This window comes from Hippoglossus hippoglossus, chromosome 7, assembly GCF_009819705.1.
Source record: "Hippoglossus hippoglossus isolate fHipHip1 chromosome 7, fHipHip1.pri, whole genome shotgun sequence".
Classification (NCBI taxonomy): Eukaryota; Metazoa; Chordata; class Actinopteri; order Pleuronectiformes; family Pleuronectidae; genus Hippoglossus; species Hippoglossus hippoglossus.
The window spans coordinates 12,411,587-12,431,106 of NC_047157.1; the positions used below are offsets into that span (position 1 = coordinate 12,411,587).

The 19,520-nt window shown below is 39.1% G+C and overlaps 1 protein-coding gene across 7 annotated transcripts; it reads right to left on the reverse strand.

Annotated features, from left to right (window-relative positions):
• Positions 1–2: 2 nt before the first annotated feature.
• Positions 3–19,159, reverse strand: sycp2 (synaptonemal complex protein 2). Of its 7 annotated transcripts, none has more exons than XM_034590347.1 (46): positions 19,073–19,155; positions 18,255–18,323; positions 17,982–18,122; positions 17,761–17,892; positions 17,564–17,668; positions 17,446–17,470; positions 17,069–17,154; positions 16,872–16,966; positions 16,751–16,785; positions 16,505–16,647; positions 16,334–16,386; positions 15,920–15,965; positions 15,329–15,433; positions 15,160–15,220; positions 14,778–14,926; positions 14,371–14,448; positions 14,057–14,143; positions 12,931–13,036; positions 12,342–12,487; positions 12,098–12,148; positions 11,688–11,751; positions 11,550–11,595; positions 11,350–11,429; positions 10,767–11,206; positions 10,537–10,664; positions 10,402–10,438; positions 10,250–10,314; positions 10,107–10,152; positions 9,987–10,030; positions 9,819–9,879; positions 9,507–9,672; positions 9,325–9,389; positions 9,030–9,236; positions 8,210–8,377; positions 7,793–7,946; positions 6,537–6,838; positions 5,537–5,821; positions 5,366–5,417; positions 5,030–5,158; positions 4,111–4,247; positions 3,724–3,818; positions 2,807–2,906; positions 2,511–2,569; positions 1,503–1,581; positions 1,121–1,177; positions 3–430 (listed from the first exon to the last, which is right to left on the reverse strand). In XM_034590347.1, the coding sequence occupies exons 2-46, from the start codon at positions 18,276–18,278 to the stop codon at positions 374–376; spliced, it is 4,791 nt and encodes a 1,596-aa protein (XP_034446238.1). In that variant the 5' UTR covers positions 18,279–18,323; positions 19,073–19,155; the 3' UTR covers positions 3–373. The 7 variants fall into 7 exon arrangements, with proteins under 7 accessions (XP_034446238.1, XP_034446236.1, XP_034446233.1 ...); XM_034590345.1 differs by having other exon boundaries at positions 4,111–4,304; positions 7,793–7,943; positions 19,073–19,153; XM_034590342.1 differs by having other exon boundaries at positions 4,111–4,304; positions 19,073–19,153.
• Between the last annotated feature and the right edge of the window lie 361 nt (positions 19,160–19,520).

Here is a 19,520-nt window from a genome sequence, read left to right on the forward strand (position 1 = left end):
CATGTTTTCATCAACCTTTATTTTCAATGAAGAATCAGGTCGAGTTCTTTAAAAACAATTGTTAAGATTTTAAATAGAACTTTTCAGTACTTAACCAACCTACAATCTATACATATCATCAATATAAATATCAGAATCAAATTAAAATATTTTTTTCAAACAAACATACAAAACAATATATCCAGGGCAGAATAAACCAAATACATTTTCACACAATAAAAGCGGAACATGAACAAATTCAGCTGAACATTTATGCACAAAATCAGCACAGGTCAACTAACACAGTGCAGTGTGAGTCGTGTGGTGAAATACACAACCCTGTTTACAGCATAGGGACCTGACGGAACGCCGTTCAACTCAAAATCTGGCTCCATCACGGGAAGAACAAAGCATGCAGACCTTTCTTCACACTCTGGATCTCCCCCACTTGCTACAGAAGGTAAATAATCACAAAGAAACATTTAGGAAAGATACAGACACAACTGATTTTCTGCAGGTTTCCACAAGTTAAATTTAAGACTTTTTAAGACCGTAATGAAAGAAAGTTCAGACGCATATCAGGTTCAACAGAATCACTTACACTTCTCCATAATTAAGGATAAGGTGAAATAGCCTAGATGAGAATAACCCTCGAAAAGCTATGTCACAAAATACAGGCAGAGACAGTAGGTATCATTAGTCTTTCCTACAACTCGTGTGCACTGAGATCAGTTCTAACTGAGTGTTTGTAGACTATCAAATGTCAGTTCCATGTTGGTCTTGTTTGTAGTTTTTTAATGTTTAATTTAAACAAAAAACCACAACCACATACTAAACAAAAGAGGGGGACTAAACAAAGCTCTTGTTTGTAGTTTTATTAGTGTGCAAATGTCTGTATTGTTGAGAAAGAACTAAGACACACGGAGACATTACAAGCTATGCTAAAATTCAGATTGTTGAAATCGACCTTTTTAGAACCAAGGGAAACCCTGACACAAACACCTTCCAGGCCATAAATTCTCTCAAGTCAGTATATTATGTACTGACGACAAGAGTAGAGGGCACAAAATGAAAAGATAGACAAAAAAGACAGGTCAATGTTTCGTGTCTAATCCATCAAACCTGTGACTTGTCAACTCACCATCTCACTCAGGAGTCTGTCCTGAACTGACTTCATATCTTTCCTCATCAGACACATCTGAAAACAGCAGGCAGAGCAGCAGGGTTTTAGGGGTGGGAACATAGAATGTGACAGTCAGGTCACGCAGGGCGCCAGCTGACACATGAGACAACGCGATAAGCAAAATGCTGTAAAGGCCACTCAGCGAAAGCTGGTTGGACAGACAGATTCACAGACAGAGGGGACATGTTCTATAAAAAAAGTAGATGGTCTGTGAGTTAATATTCTCTCAGAGCTACCTGGGCTCTGGATTTTACAAAGCAAGTGAGAAGTTCATGGCATGAGCGACACATTGAAGCACTTATTAGACACTGGCTGTGAAGTTCAGGCCTGAGAGTCAGACCTGGGATGTGAATACGCTCTCCTCGTACTCCAAGCTGTGACACATATTGCTCTGGAAGGCGTTCTTCAGGCTCTCGTTTCTGGGGGAAAGGAGACAAGTGATCACAAAACCAAATGAGAAAGCACAAAAGAAGGTGAGAGAACACACAGGGTTAGTGTAAAGGAGAAATAAATACATTAATGTAGTGCTGTGCATGTTGAAGCGGAATGCGATACACACTGAATAACACTGATGCACTTTTTCCAATTCGAAAGCTGTCAGGAGGGATTTTTTGTTACTTGTGGTCAAATATCGAGTGAAACAATAATGTTGAAATCCTAATTTTAGGACCAGCCACTTGATTACATATGTTAACTAGAATGTCACTCAGCAGAGCGCAAACCTTTGCTAAGGCAGTCCCCTCAAATTCAATCAAGCTGCACCAAACTGCACACACTAATAAATATCAGGTCCTAAATGTGTCTCATGTTTTTATCAAGATCCATTAATAATTCCCCCCAAAATCGTGAAAATGTTGAAAAAGGCCGTATCTGGCAACGTGAGTGGGAAAAAATTCCTGGCAGAGGTGAGACTTCTAAACAAAACCCGAGCACTTTCATTGGTGTCCAGTGATTTTTAAAAGCTTTTCTAATCTTAGTATATTTTTGTCATACTCATTAACTGTGACTGGTTATTCCAGCCAGAACTGTCATTTGCAGTAAAGGCCAACAGTGGATGATAGTGGGGCAAAGCTTCCCAAATAAACATCAGTGAACTCGGCTTAGTCATATGAAGAAGCGCTGGATAAAAATAGCTTGTGCTGTTGGCTGCAAATCTAGATTATGATGATAAGCCTGAAGAAAAACTTATTTTCCTGTAAAGCTTGTTCCTCAAACTAAAGTGTGTTATTCATCCTTGTACAGAGAGGGGTTTAAGCCTGTGGGAAGTGCATTGATCAGTGTGTAAGGAACAAAGCATCAAACAAACAACATGAGTCTTCCACTACTCGAACAAAGTCCCAGGCTTCACCTCCTGGTTTCCTGCTCCTGGTAAGAATGGAAAGCCACAGCCTGTTTTTTCCAGTAAATCTGTGAAAGAACAGAGAACAAACCCTGACTCTGGACAAATCAATTCCAACAACACATCATATTTAGTGACAGTCCCATATTACAGAATACTGTACGTGATATATTTCCTTTTGGCAATGTTACTTTCCATATTCCCTCTCAACACAGCTAGTGAGCATACGTGTGTGACAATGTGTGTGTGTGTGTGTGTGTGTGTGTGTGGGTGTGTGAGCACTAGGAAGAGGCAGAGTGACCCACTGTCAGGTCTTTCTCCATGTTCCTGAGTGCTGTGTCATCCTGCTCCAATTTGTGGATCTCTTCCAAGAGGACCTTCTGAACCTGTTCAAGCCTCTGTGTCCTGTGGAGAGAGAATCAGTCAGTACAAAATAGAAATCGAAAATGGAAAGCAAAGAAGAGGAAGACAGAACATTGTAGAGTCGGAAGTAAAAGACAAAACCCTACTTTCTTTTGGAAATCAACACTGAATACTGACTGTGTAGATTGTACAGTCGTTATCACAGAATCTGATTCAGTCAACGACGGTAGCGGTCAGGGGGGTGCAGTGATATTTTGATGGTGTGCACGCAGTATGCTATCCTGCCAACCTGTTACACAGAGTGCCTGCCTGCTTGCCGTGGAAACACAGACATCGAAAACGGTATCTACCAATAAAATTATGAATAATATGAGCCAGCCGAGCACAGTAAAAGGGAAACCCCTGTGGCTGAGGGGGTAGAGTGGTTGTCCTCTAACCAGAAGGTTGGTGGTTCTATCCCAGTCTTCCCCATCTGCTTGCCGAAGTGTCCTTGGGCAAGATACTGAACCCTGAATGGCCCCTCATAGAAAAAGTGGCAAAACTGTACTCTAAAGCGCTTTGAGAGGTCATCAAGACTAGAAAACGCTATGTTTTGACTCTCCTTCAATGCGGTGAGAGAGAGAGAGAGAGACACAGACAACTGGGTAAAGAGCGCTGGACACAGCTCTACAATAAAAAAAACAACAGCGCAACACAAAGATCTATAATGCAATCATGAGAAGTGTTAAAATGTTTTGATTATTATTTAACTGTGGTGAGACAAATTAGACCGCCAGAGTCCTGGTAATTAATGGGAAACACTTCTGTGAATGGAAACATTACCTTTATGTTTTCTCTTACTATTTACATACTGACTGACCTGTGTTTGGTGACTTGCATGTTGAAGGAGGACACATGTTGCTGGACAGTCTTCAGCGACTGCTTGTTGTAAACCTCCACCATCTTGTAACGGTTCTGAATATACACATTTGAAACAGTGGTTTTAAAAGTCATCATTCAATATGACAGTGGATCAGGAGAAGAGGTGTGATGTGTTCAGGAGACTATATTAAGTTGAAAAAGGTATTCACTGTTTGTTAAATACACAGGGCTACCATTCCTAAAAACATATTTTAGTGGTGTTAAGAACCGAACATGCTTCAGATAAGAGGAACAGCATGATATAGTGTCACGAATGCAGGCACTGCTGTACCTCCACTTGCTCTGTTATAATGTGTGTCACTGTGTACGTGTGTGTGTGTCCAACCTGGAACTTCTTCTTTAGCTCAGAGCTGAATTGCTGGCACACGTTACTCTGGTTAAAAGCAATTCCAGGCATCTCCAAATCTTCATCCATGTCCACGTCTCCACTGCCCTCTTCGGCCTCCCATTGACTGGAGCTCACCGTGTGGGAAGAGGACATGACCTGGCTCACCTCACCTTCAGCAGACAACTCAATGACTGAGGACAAAACACAGAGCCACAGATATGTGACGATAGATATTCAATTTCTCATTTGTGCATTTTTTCAAAACTAAAAAGAACTAGAAAGCATAGAAAAAAGGCATATCTTCCAGAAATATCTGGTGTTGGTACACACTTTGTAAATAACTATATGAAAAGAATGTATCTTATTATTCATATATTAGCTTACAAATTAATCATTGTACTTTTCGGCATTTCTAATGGTGATTTGACACCAGTTACACAAACAATTCTGTTTACAATATTTGTATTTACTAAATTGCCTGACAGTAATTGTGGTGTTGAATAAAAACAAAGGAAAAGATTACCTGTGCTCTGGGTTGTGTCTATTAACATCTTATTCTTAGTAGATTGATATTTTTCCCTATCCTTTTACCTGCTTTCCTGGTTTACTACTTTGAACTGGATGTGTGGATATTAGAGTAAAAATGTCATGTTTTAGTAGGAAAGACCGTATTGAAGCTCCTCTTCATTGTGTTAATAGCTTTAAGTGCGTAAATGATGAACTGAGAAGTGACTCATAGATGATCCAACTGACCATATACAGGACCAAAGAAAATGTAAGTTTTTAAAAACCAACATTGGTGACATTAAAAGTGTGAGTTATGCATAGGTTGTTATAGATTCTCTACATGATTATATTGATATTAGATATTAGTCCTGTATAAATTTACCACTAATTCACAAGTAACATGTCTTACAGGACTTGAACAACTTCCTTGGCTTCATCTGAGGACAACGCTGCGCTCTCATCTTGCTTTTCATCTTCTCTTCCTTCTCATCTTCCTCAGAATTACTGGATTTGGAGATGTGCCGCTTGCGACTGGGTCCTTTGAAAAAAAAAAAAAAACTTACAATATATAACCAATTATTTGACAGGTTCTTAACAAATGGACTTGTGATAAAATGTAGTGATTTGACCAAGGATCCCAAGTAGAGGGAACTTGTGCATAGATTATTTTTCTACCTAATTGTAAACTAAAATGGAAATCCAGTTTCCATGTGAAAGACCAAGCTGGACACAAAATGTCTTCTACCTGACATAAGAGGCTGTTCTGGCTCCACATCTGAGTCTGAGAGTGGTGTTTTCTGTCAGGATAGACAGTAATGCATTATATAACTCATGAATGTGTTTTCAGTGCTGCTGCTGTTTATTCAATCACTATTGTTTAAACATGAAACATAAAGAGTAATAAGGCCATCCATACCTCTGTTTTGTCAAATACAGTCAGAGCACGCCTGGGGCTTTCCTTAACTCTGCCAGTGAGCACCGATGACTTACTGGACGATTGGCTGAGTGAAACCCTGGATATTGAAGACACTTTACTGATGCCATATAGGTTGCTATTGTTGTCTTCAGGGAAAGGTGACTGTGGAGGAGAGGGCAAGGATGGCTTATCCAGCTCAAAGAATGTAGAAGTCAGCAGGGGTTGAGTGAACACAGGCGAAGGAGACTGAGGTGCTGGTGAGAGACACTGCTGATTTGGACTGATCTGGAGATAGAAAGGGAGATGACATTGAAAGTGATGAGACAATGATGGACAAGAGGAATGGAGCAGCTCATTTGGTGGTGATCTAATCATCAAACTCATCATGGATTAGTAACAGTGAAATGATGAAGACATTTTCCACACAGGCAGATGAAGCGTTGCGGCACAATTATCTGTTCTGCCTGAAGTTAAATTAGTAATTTCAATCATGCTCATTATGTGTAATTCCATCATTTTCAACATAAATACATGATATTTGTTATTAGGATAATTTGTATTTCTCTAATGGCCACTTCAGACATGGTACCACACATTCACCCCTGACCTCAAAACCTCAAAAAGGGTTGTGGAGGGAGAAAAGTTTTACTTCTCCCCAAATTTCCAATAGCAAGGTTACAAACCCACTTATATAAGTTGTAGGTCATAGTTTATGAAGGCCTTTTGTCATAAGTCACACCTCCATTCATGTGACTAGTGGTTCTCACATGACTACACAGTGGTGTCAATGATGTTATGATGTCCATGTAGTGTAAAGGTGTGTGTGATCCACTGAAACGTGTTAAATACCAGGGAACTCCTTACCTCTCACTAGGCTAGTCTAGTTGGAAAAGACAAGCACAAGATATTCTACACTGCACTGCCCAGTTACACAGTAAAAGTATTTGACTGTGATTCAAACCCTTGAGCTACAGAGGACAACAGGAAGGTGCTGTGTTACCTTGGCTGCACGCGGCCCAATGGGAGGATTGGGTGCAGCGTTTTGATGTCTCAGTGAGGCGAGAGAGGCGGCAGACTGGATGGATTGAGTCCTGGATGTGCTGCGCTTCTTTTCTACACTGTAGTAAGAGGGGGGCTTGAAGTTTCCATTACTGCTGACTGTAGAGCAAGGTTTGGGTAGCCGCAGGATTGGCGAGGGGGTGTCCTGGCAGGCAGGGTCAGGGGAGGCAGGGAGTGGAGATCCCCGCGGGGTGACAAGAGGGGAGAAGGTCAAATCCAAGGTTGGGGCTGACCTCTCGTAAGCTGTGAGGGTCCAAAATAAACACAGATGTTCAAACAGCTGGCCGCAGGAGGAGGACACAGAGTAGAAGGTCAATATATACATGCTTTGCTACATATCAATTTACAGTTAAGAGGCTGTAGAGCAACAGGCTCATTTATGCAAGAGTATTAAAACATAAATACAAAATATCTTACAACTGAAAATGAAATGGCTAAAACAATGCTTTACATAACCACATAACCACGCACACAGCCATAATAAAAGCTGTGTTTTAGTCAAAGTATAACTCATAAACAACATAATAGATAAAACTGGAAACTTAAAACAATAAAATAAATGCCATCCAACAATTAGTGCTGGGCTGGGCTGGGCTGTGCTGGGGGGATGGCAAAGGGCGGTGACTGTTTTGTTGTGATGTAACAAAGTTACTTTACTTTTTTTAAGGTACAGTATTTGGGTATGTTCATATCAATACAGCACCTAGACCTGCTTCGTAATGAAAAGTCATGGATCTCACTTTGGCGGCAATACACATTTCATGTGCATCTGAACGACAGGCAGTAAGAGGGGGCAGTGTTATACAGAGGTCTGGTGAGAACTGTATGTCCATCCCAGGAACACACAAAGCCAAGTGTGAGAGAGTGTTAGCAGGGCAAAGAGCACCGCACACAGACCTACAGTAATGTCACGGCACAAAACACTACTTTTATGGACAATAGTAATGAGAAGTGTGAAATAAATGAGATCATAATGAAACTGTGGTGGGACAAATTAGACGATGAAAGGCCTCCACAGCTTAGACACTGAGAAACATTAGGGACCGTTCAGTAATGTACTGTATGTGCCCACTGTGATGGAATTAATAAACCATTTGACCCCATCATGAAACATATAGTAGACATTAGCTGATGTCAAAGGAGTCAAATGACTGTTATCTAACTCAGATGTTGGTGAGTATATTTCCAGTGTCTTACATCTCATCCTCTCAATGAAAGGAGGCGACGGACAGAAGGAGGTCTGGCGAGCAGCCAACGACTCCTTTAATGCATTCTTCTGTTCTTGGACGGGGGTGATTTTTTTCTTACTAAACTTTGAAGTGACTTGAAGAACATTCTCAGGCCTCTGCTGCTGAAAAACAAAGTGTGTCTGTTATACATCTGAATCAAGAAACACAATGCCTATTCAAGCCCACAACTCGCTCAGGGACCACATTCAAAAGCTAGGCTCTGAACAGTCAAAACAAAATCATGGGGTTAGATGAAGTTGAACATGCTTTGAGCATGTAGTGATACTGATGTTTTCTGATGAATTAAGATGTACAGATGCTTTATGTGATGTATGGATAATCGTTTCATGAGTATAACATGAAATATGAACTCTATGACCTGTACCTTGGAAATAGATGGCTGTTCTGACTCGATATCCAAGCGGCTGCTTAGATGACTGCTCTCTAGTTTCAGGGAGCCTTTGGCTGGTTGTTTGGTGGCAGACTTTTTCTTCATCACCTGAGCAGCCTCATGAGTTTTCTCAGTGTTCTCCAGATGGTCAGAGGCACAGTACTATTATTAAGGGACAAAGAAAGTATGATTTTGATCAATTTCCATAATCATAATAATTATCCGCTTTGTTAAGCTCCTCCTTATGGTATGAGTTGATCCCAACTGTGTTTTCACTTTGGTTGTGGAATATACCAGACTCAAATTTCAAACAGTATATGATTAAATACCTGCCATCAATAACAAGTGTTTTAGGTCCTTGTCTAAATCTTGTTCACTTGTTTAAGAGAACATACATGATTTTACATGTTCTTGCTAAAGTCGTTTTAAAACACTGACACTATTTGCTTGTCATCTCTAATGAGTATTTCATGTTGTCCGCAAGACAAAAGGAGATCTAGATGAGTTAGACATCAATACTTTTTCCTCACTCTTGTTGGCAGAGGTTGTGGCACCTTGTTAAGCCCTATGAGGCAAATTGTGAATATGGGCTCTACAAATAAAATGCGATTGATGTGTGTGTGTGTGGGGGGGGGGCTCTGAAAACAAGATGCTTCAACATTAGCATTCAGAGCCATGATGTAGCTGGTGTTAACGCCTTTGACATCACAAAAGATTATTTGCTGGGCTAACAAATACCAAAATGGTGATTGGTCAGATCTGTGTAATTTTTTCTGCAGTGTTTCAAAAGATGCTAAAAAGAGACATAAGTTACTGAGAAGTATTTGGCCATATGAGCAGGAGGCTTCTCTGCATCCGACTGGCTGTCGTCAGTATCTGGCTCCCTGTAGCTCTTGGTAGAAGTGGCTGCAGCTCTCCTGGGCCTCCTGCCTTCTGCATGTGGTCTGTTGGGGGCTTCAGCTGCTGGCTTCACCATCTTCTTTGGCTGCTCCACTCTCTCCTTCACATTGTGCTTCTTCTGCTTAAACAACAGTGACACACAGTGGCTGACTGTGATAGTGCATACAAGCTTAGAGCAAATTATTTACACCAAAAAAACACTGCCTTACATTATTTGGTTTGGTGTTACCCTTGACAGGCTTTGGGGAGGGAGGAGGCAAATGTGATGATTCACCTGCTCAGAAAGAAAGCACATCCTCTTTATGTAAATACTGATTTCTTCACTTGATTTTATCAACATCCAGTCTAAATGGACGAGTTTCAGAATATAAGCATGAATCTACGAGCTTACATGAAGTTTGAGGTGACTCAGCTTTAGGCTTGATGGGTGCCTGCCTTGAATATTTGGTAACCTTGGGTTTGGGTTTCCTGCTCGACTCCCTCAGCCAGCTGACCTCTGTCATGGCATAGTCTGTATCTGTGTCACTAAACAAATGCTTTTTCACATGCTTCTTCTCCTGTAAAACAATGGGAGATTTAATGAGAGGAAAATAGAGAGAGAGAGAAGAGTGAAAGCAATGTCATATTTTTCAATGAGTGCTGTATAACTGAGCACAGCAATTACAAACTAAAACACACACGCATAGTATAAATGAAATTATACTTTTGTCACAGGTTGTCCTTTCTTGGTTGTGTTGTGGGATCTTACAGAGTCATGGATGTCACTGTCAAATAATATGGGGAATATGAAATTAGACAGATTTTCATACAAACTCTTGACAGAGCGTTTCTTTGTTTTAGCCCACAGGTGATTCTCCACTGTTACACCTACCTGCTTGATGAAGCATGAGTGTTATTGAGGGGTTTGTCCTTTCCCTAAAGAGCAATAAATAAGACTTTAAACACCACAAGACCTCAGAGATATAAAATGACTAACAATAGTAACATTTACCCCAATAGCCAACGGTGTATCAAGGCTGAATGCAAAGATATCATTTCTGTTCAAAAGAAAAAAGGCATTAGATACATTCTAAATTTCACTAAACTTGAATGATATTTGAATGTACCTGAAAACTTTTAATTGAAATATTTTACCTGGAAGAGTTTGTTGCTCTTTTACTGTTGGATTTCATCACGCTCAAAGCTCTGGATGTGTCTTTCTATTGCAGGTAAAGATCATCTTTAGTAAATCAAGCAGGTAAAAATGTTCTTAAGATACAGCTAGGAATAAATAAAGTATTGCTTACTTTAGCAGTTGAATACCAGCTCATATTGAAGATTGGCCTATGACAAAAACACATACGATCACTAAGTGGTATGGTTATGCAAGCAGTGACATTTGTTCATGTATAATATAGCCCTGCAATCATCAATGTGCATACCTGTTAACAAGAGGAGGAATCCGGCTCTCATGGATATTCTCTGCTTTATTTTTTGCTGTGGATTGAGTGTTAGTCTCATAATGGCTAGAGATGAGCTTCACCATGCTTTTTGCAACCTTTGCATCTCTCTGAGTAGTGACAGTAGAAGGTGTGAGAATAACAATATACAGGAAAACATAAAGACTCGTAGAATCAGCATTAATCCCAGCATTATTTCAAAGATGTCATACCTTCTCTTTGCTTGAGAGAGTCCTGTTAGTTTCAGCCGTAATGTCGGGTGTAACTCTCTCCTGCAGCGATGTAGTGTTGGGGGCCTTGACTGGAGCTTTGTTTGGAGCAGCATCTGCCTCCAGTGACATCTGGCCTTTAGTCTTGCCTTTGCCTGAGCCACTTCTCTGGGTCTGCTGCACTTTAGGAGCACATAAAGTGGAAGAACACTGGTCTGCAGTGCTTCTGCTTTTTGGGTACCCGTTGATATCACACATTTTCCCTTGAGGTGCAGCTGCCTCTTGAGGTGCACAATCTTGGGTTCTCTCACTGAGGACCTTCTGCAGGCGCTGGGTGAGTTTGGTATGGAGCTGCTTTTGGCTGATTGGACCTGAGTCTGGAACTGACAATCTCAGCGCTACAGATGAGCGCTCCTGCTGGTGTGACAAACTTGACTGAGGCTCTAAAGAGGAAAATCATTGAATTTGAAAAAAAGGTTTGATAATACTTAATTTTACCTGTATGTTTTGTGTGTGTATTACTAGATATTACTGTGCAAAACATTTAGTGATGTCTTAGAATGAGTGAAAATATTTGATGACTTACCAGGTCTTTGCAGAGTTTTTACTTTCTGTGTGGGCATCGTTAGCATTTCAGAAACAGACAGTCTGCCCCAGTTGGAAGATCTGAGATTTGAACACAGAAACATGTAAACTATATATACACTTGCTGCATAAACAAAAACATCCATTACGAAATCAGAGCATTTATCTGCAGTGTGTGTGCTGGTTCTCCGCAGAGCTTACATTTGTCTCACAGTTGTGGGCTGGGTGTCAGGCACATAATTATCCTCTGTAAGTAAAACAATTAGGGATGGATTCAACAGTCAGTGAAAAATACGGATGTTGCTGTATTTTCGGGCAAAGCTTAAGTCAATACAATACCCAGGGACTGTTCTTCCCGCTGTCCAGTTTGAACTTTATCTACTGCTTTTTCCAAAGGTGTGTTCTGTGCAACAAGCAGAAACAAGGAATGTAAGTGTATGATATACTTTGTTTAAATATAACTTTCCTGTCACTAAAATAACATGTAAAACAAAATGGAGCTCATATCAAATACAAACTATAGTAGATTTGCAGACAGCTGTGCTGGTTGGTACCAGAAACATAAATCATTGTCTGTGCTTGGAGTTCTTTTCTTAATAGTTATGTAAGACAAAAACAATATTACTGAGCATTGGTCAATCGTATCATACTTTCATATACTGAAAACATTTCAGAAAGACTGTGCAGAAGTAGAGAATGCATAGTACCTTAACTTTAGACATTAAAAAATAATAATTTGATGTTTATACCTTTTTTTGTTTGTCAACATTGTTGTTATCCACCTTTTTGGAGGCCACGCTCTGTAGAGACACAGAGAGCATGAAACTGAAGTTTAATTCCAAATGCAAGAATCCCAGTACCCCATTTTGCATATTGTGACAAGGTTTTGGTTTGCTGTTGATAGACCATTCAGAGTTTGAAAAATTGAGTTCAATATTTTGAACACTTAGAAAACCGGTGTTGTATGTTAAGTATTCAGGGTGTGTGTCACACCTGCTGTACCATGCCCCCTGCTGTTGTGCTGCTGGGAGTTGTGTGATGACTGCTGGTCTTTAGTTCTCTCGGGTAAAATTCACCTTGCCTATCACATGAACGAACTCTCAGCAAAGATGACTTCCCTTTACCCTTGGATAGAGTGTCTAAGAGGAGGGAGGAAATCAATATTATGCAACAAGAAGACAAGGGGGTGGGCGATGACCGTGAAGATCAGAGTCTGAGTGCAAAACAGGATGATGAATGAAAGTGTATTCAGATGCCAGTTATGAGTAGTTTATTAACACAAAGATGATCTTTACATGAATAACTGTCACTTTTTAATAGCATATTTTAGTAAAAATAAATAAAGGTGCCCTGTTCAACATTAAATTAAATTCAACATAAAAGCTAATGTGTCAATTTACATAGTTAACAAAGAGCAAAGTTGTTAAAAATCAAATATGACATTAATTGTTTGTTTTTGTAAAAGAACTCCTAAAGTACATTTATTGTAACAATGTTTTCTTGAAGGTTGAAGACCTGGTAAAGATACACATGTGCCTCTTGGTTTAACAGCAATACTTTACAGTCTGTAGTGTCCACTTACTTTGCATAACAGCAGAGAGAGAACCAGCACTGTGCACACTTCCTCCTGCACTGTTGCATATGAAGGTGGTGGACTCTGAAATCCTCATCCTGGCAGGGGTCAATATCTGAATGGAAAATCAGAATGGCTCTGTCTGTGAATCATTTGCGTGGCCACATTTATATATGTGTATATAATGTACATACTCAGATTTCTTTTTTTTCATTTAATTTTTTATTATTATTATTCTGTTGCCTTTCTTTTATATTTTTTCATTCTCTTGTCTACCTCATTCTGACTTGCCTGCTGCTTTAACAACTGAATTTCCCCGGTGTGTGGATCAATAAAGTTTTATCTTATCTTTTCTTAATGGTCAATTTAAATGTGATATCCAAATAAGTTATCATTTTCACATGAATTTGAATGGCAAAGGATCACAGAAACACAGAATTTCTGCTGTCAATAAGGATTCAGTGTCTTGCAGAATAATAAATACTTGACACCAAAAAAATTGAACCTGATATAATTGTTACCGTGCTCTCGACACCCCCTACTGGCTGTTTGAGTGACATACTGTATTCATTTGTTACATCAAGACAATGAATACGAGATGGAATGTAGGAACCACTACTTAATCTCAAGTGCAGTCAATTCAAATCACAAGAGTTTGACACTTTAATTAGTAATATTTTGTAGCATTTAAGTGTTGCTTGCGGAACTATACACATCAATTCAGTTAAGGATGTTTCATTCTACAATATTAATTTTGCTTGGATAAGAAAGAAATTCTCTAAAGCTGGAAACTGTGCAAGGAAAAATCTCACTTGGTGCATTATAAAAAAATATTAAGGTAGGCCTGTCACAATAACAAAGACTGTTTTATACCACTGATATAATGCTATTATAGCATAATCATACAAGTACATCCTTTCAAAGAGCATTTAAATTGTAATTCTTAAGAATATTCAGTCTGACTTTTGAATTAGAATTAAAAACAGTAAAATACATTTACGTTCAACGCAAAGATTTTGGCGTGGCGGGCCGCCACTCAGAAATGTAACCAGCAGAAACACTGCATTAATTTATCATTAATACATTTAAATGCTACATAGTATTTGTTTTAATATAAAATGCAAAAGTCTTCTACCTGTACAGGTGCAGTCGGAGCAGGCAAAAGATAGGGGGCGGTGCTTTTCTCACTTTCACCAAGGGACACCTGGCTCTCTGGGACGACCTCCATGGAGAGTGGCATGCAGTACAAAAAGAAACATATCAACAGTAATTATGGTTGGCAATTTGAAGCTTTTTCAAAATGTTCAAACAAACTCTGATACAATTATATCACATTGATGTAAAACTCATTACAAAGGCCCAGCAACTGCTATATATTTTGGCATCCGTGATGACCACATTAATCATCATAGCTGTATGACAGAATTATGTTAACCGACTATACCATACCTGCTGGGAGCTGTTCTCCTCCATGATGATTTTAACTGTAGTCTTCACCACTGATGTGCCCGTCTTCCCTACAAAGCCCTGACAGGAAGAGATGCTTGTGAATGTAAATCATCTGATTGAAAACTACTCTAGACTTTGCTTGGAGCAAAAGCAAGAATGCTGTGGTTTTTACAAGCCAGGAAGTGTTAAACCACAGAGACATGTTACAACTAGAAAAATTCATTAAAATTCATTAATAGTCAAAACTTCTTTTCAAAGGATGCCAAGTTCTTCTCAAAGTTATTATTGTATCAATTACATTTTCTACTTATGCATTTTGGTGTGAAAAACGAAAAATGATTAATAAAATTACAAATATTATATGGCATTGTGACCAATATAGACGGACTGAATGAGCCATGGCCTACTGTGTTTTTGGTTTGTCCATAGATGCTACTAGCAGCCTGCCGGATGTCCAGAGAGGAGCTGAAGTGGATGGTAAGACTCGATCCTTCAACCCCACCAACCATCACCACCTCTGACAGTTTTAACTGCAAGACTTTCCTCTTGCCTTCCTCTGGAGATAAAAAAAAACACAGTATATCATACTGTACTCTCACCCCCACACACAAGAAAATACTTAAAGGTGTTTCAAGACACATAAATATAAAGTTCAGATCTGCATCAAAATATCTGTGGTCTAAGTGCTTTTTTTTGGCTGGGTGGATGTAATGAATATTGTAATACACAACATAGTGTATACTGTACAGCTAGTTTGGGATGAAATCTGCAGCTAGAAGCTTTGATTACCTTTAACAGTGTAGCTTTGGAGTTCATTCTCATTGATACAGATCGTTTCCCACTGACCCTCCTACATGACGGGAAAACCACTCTGTTAGACTATGACAGATGTCTTATGTTATAAATATAGTTATAAGTTACACAGCACTTGGCAAATTGACTATTAATCTTGAAGTACCTCTCCGTCTCCATCGGCCAAAGAGAAGTAAAAGGAGATGCTGTGGCTGCCAAGGTTGAAGTCGATCCAGAATTCCTCCAGTTTCTCATCAGCAGGCATCAGCAGCTGACAACAGAACCACAATAATTTCAACACAGCTACAAAAAACACAGCTACAAAGTGTATTGATAAGTTCTATATTATTGTCCTGAATTTGCTGTAAGACTGAGACATACAATCTGTTCTTTTTTTCCTAGGTCTGGGCGATAAAACAATAACAATAATAACTGAAATATAATTTTCATCAACAGCAATATAGCAAAACTCCAATGTATATTTATATAATGCTAATGCATTGTGAAAGCACAGTGAGGAGTTATAACACATAACCGATCAACCTGTAGTCAAAGAAGAGTTTAAAACCACAACCTTTATTCTGGAGCAAAAATCACTTTACATTTAAAAGAAATAATGTTTTTTAACATTAATCATAATAATCATTGACATTAACTGATATTATCATTTCTTGATAAACTTTTGATATCATTTTTGGCCATATCGCCCCGGGCCTACTTGTTCCTATGTATCTTTGCACATCCTGTTTATACTGACCTCATGCTTGTCCAGATAAACTTCCAAACACGGGTAGGAATACACCCTACAGTACAAAGAGAACACTGGCATTCAGTTATGTGCACCTTTATTTAGCAAAGCACATTTCCTACCTTTGTCCAATCTAAAAACCCACAAATATTGTATATTTCAAAAATATTGTAAAAATATGATTTTCGTTAGCTTACACCGAATTACTCAACAGTGTATTCTATGGATGCTTATTATCACTGATGGAAAAAGGCAGAACTATAGCCAAAGTGGTAATTCTTATTCATTCGCTCATCGAGCTAGAGCCAAAGTTGTGAACCAGCCATATTCAAATATTCCTATTTTGAATGCCAACTCTAATGACCTCTCATGTTCCATGTCATGCCTTGTGAAGCACTGAGCTATGGTGTGTATGTATTTTACCTTCTCCTGTCTCCCTGCATCCCATTCACCAAATTCAGAAACTTGCGACAATCCTGAAATCACACACATTCACATTCAATTCTATGTTACCTGTTGTAACATTGCTATAATAAATTCTCACAGTAGTGCAACAAAATGAAAGTGCTGATGAGATAAATTAGCAAATTTTACCGTCTCAAACTCAGAATCACAGATCTTAGCAAAGGCATTGGCCACATGCTCCATGCTGAACCATCGACTTGCCAGCTCCCTCCTCTGGACAGGAGTGGCCATTCTGCACAATGCCTCGGTCAGGGCTGTCTGCAAGTCGTAATCTGACACAAAACCACTGTACTGTACATTTTTGGTATGCAGATTGTAAGTAAGTATGGTTCTTGGTGAAAAAAAAAGAAATTATACTACTCATAAAACACCTACCACCACCCTGCAATATCCGACCAGCCAGCTTGACCCTGTTGAAATTTGACAAAACATTGTGTAGATAGTTAAAAAAATTGGTAATAATGACACTAGCTCTGAGGAAATTACCAAGACATACATGATATCCGAGGCCTCCTGTGATGTTAGGATCTTCCTCTCTTTCTTAAGCTCCACAGGGATTTTGTCCAGAATTAGATTAAATTTACGAATTGCCTGTTAGAAAATCATTAGCAAGTTAATCTACGAACAAACACCTGATTCACAGTTTTTACTGCTGCTCAAAAGAGCTAAATGTTTATTAAACTTATTTCAAACCTCCTTCTGGATCAGGATGTAGATTCTGGGGTCAATTCCCAATTGACCAACCGGATACAGGAAGGACTCAGTGATGTTGTATGTTCCTGCAAACAACATATAGGAATACTACCTTCAATAGAGACTTAGTATATAAAAGGTATTTATAAACTATGGTTCATAATGAAAGCGTTTAAATTTAAGCTCTGAGATGGTCCCAAAATGATTGTCTTCTATTTAAAAGCTAATAATATTTATTTTTATTGTATTCTCACAATCTTCCGTTTATAAGTAAGAGTTACCTCAAAACAACATTGAGAGCACTTAATTTAAAGGTGTCCTCAAATATTAAAAACATACTGAGGTTGAATCACAAATTAAGAAATGTACAAGCGTACCCTCTTTAGATGCTTCATGTACCACCTATAAAAGAGAGGAAAGAAAACAGTTTTCAGAACAGACACTTACATGACTATTTTATTATATTAAGTGTTTTACTGTAAGACATTAGCTCACCGTTAGGGCATCAAAGAAATCCTCAGAAAGGTTGAACAAAGGCTCATCCCACTGTGGGCCACACTGGATCCACAGCTGCCTGCATTTCTCAAACCACTGTACCATGTGCATAAAACCAGATTCATTCAACAACTGAAAACATGAACTCATAGAGCCCTCACACACATTTTGCCTTTATATATTAGATGTATACTTATCTTTTTGATAAGGCCTCGATCTATTATTCCACAGAGCCCTTGGCCACCGCCAGGTAGTTTCAGGTTGTCCCCACATTTGGAGATGATGGCCAGAACCAGACTAGCTGATTTGGAATCTTTTTGATCCAAACACTAAACAAACAGTACAGACATGATTTCATTACACCTGCAAACAGCAAATTATCGAGGCTTGTTAGTTAGTGTGATGGGCCGTATCTTACCTTGTGGACAAGTTTATCCAATTTGGTGAGAAAGTGTTGAGAGCAGTTTAAAGAGGTCCCTTCATGTATGTCCCTTTGCAAGAATACATCCAGTGCGCGGGCATCCCCACTCTTCAACACCTCACCAATGACTTTCTCCAACTGTGCAAAAAAAATGGTTCATCAAACTTGACTTTTCATTGTTACAGTACTTCATCAACAACTATTTATGAAACTTTATGTTAAGTGACAGTAATGCTGGTAAGTTAAGCTGTGAAAGTGCTGCATTCCGACCTGTGTGTCCTGACCCGGGGCCATTCTTCTTTCCAAGGAATAACTTCACTGCCTGCTGTCCTCCGCTCTCTTCAGAATAACTGTAAAGCAAAACTGCAATAAAGCTGCAAATCTTAAAGCAACTTGAAGATTAATTTTTATGTATTTTCACTCTCATTGTTTAATTTATTTCCCACTTTCTATATTGCTTCAATACCTTTGTGTATTTTTATCCAGGCATACAATTTATATAATCCTGGCTATATAGATATATATATATACGTGCGTAGAAAGTTTGTCTGTGCTCACATAGTGTTATTGTATATGAGATCTCTAATAAAAACAATAAATGTCAGCAGGAATCAGGTGTGTGTATAGTTGAAAGCCATCATAAAATTCCTTGATGAAAAATTATGAGGCGCTTAATCAAACAACCTGAGCAGTTAGCATGACATTACATAACTGACTAAGTGTTCACTGTTAGTGAGGTATATGCATGTTAACCAGCTAACCGCTGACAAGCTAACATTGTCATGTTTATCTATCATCCCTGGTATCATAAACCTTTTTTATGTTCTGATGATAACTGTTGTAAATAAGGTTAACATACTTAAATAATTCGAGCTAACTGAGGTACGACTTGTCCCATATATGACCTCATCACTCTTAAATTCAGGGCTACTCAGGCAGTGTTAGCTTAAGATACTAGCTGCTAATGCTAGCGGCTAAAAGTTAGCACTCCGAGCAAACACTAATTTCCGGAGACAACGGTGAGTGACCTCCGAACAACTATGATAGTTTTGGAAATACCGTGTTATGTTTCTTGTAATGCTACTCACCGTGTGGATAAATCCAGGACATTAACCTACTGGGTTTTCATAGTTGACATTTAGCGCCGTGAGAGACGCGCGAAATCTCGTTCATCGCGCATGCGCATAGAAGTTCCCCGCTCGTGCCATGGACTGTCCCACTTAAACTCAGCGGGTGTGTTTCAAAGATGATGTATTTATCAGCTTTAACCCTAGAACACTAGAGTGATGAGAGTTAAATATTTTTCGGGTGGATTTTACCCGACGTTAGTGTTTGTGTATTAAATCAGGCGATATTATTACTTTTCATGGGTAACAACGTTCAGGCCCGCCATATTTATTGCCCCATATCATGCACAGCTATCATCCTGTCACAGGCTTGGTGACTGTGGCATGCCAACAAGTGAGTAACACATAGCTACGGTTAGTTTACGTTGGCAATCGTTAGCTACGCAGATTTCTTCTTTGATACTAGAGC

Bases quoted from the DNA above. Each gene is read 5' to 3' on its own strand.
- sycp2 (XM_034590342.1), bottom strand. From the start codon at position 18,278: ATGGCCCCGGGTCAGGACACACAG. The intron at 15,434-15,919 runs GTCAGTATAAAC...TTCTGTTGTCAG, and splicing joins TTTATCTGGACAAGCATGAG to CTGCTGATGCCTGCTGATGA. The intron at 9,673-9,818 runs GTATAATTTCAT...ATTGTTTTACAG, and splicing joins AAGGACAACCTGTGACAAAA to GAGAAGAAGCATGTGAAAAA.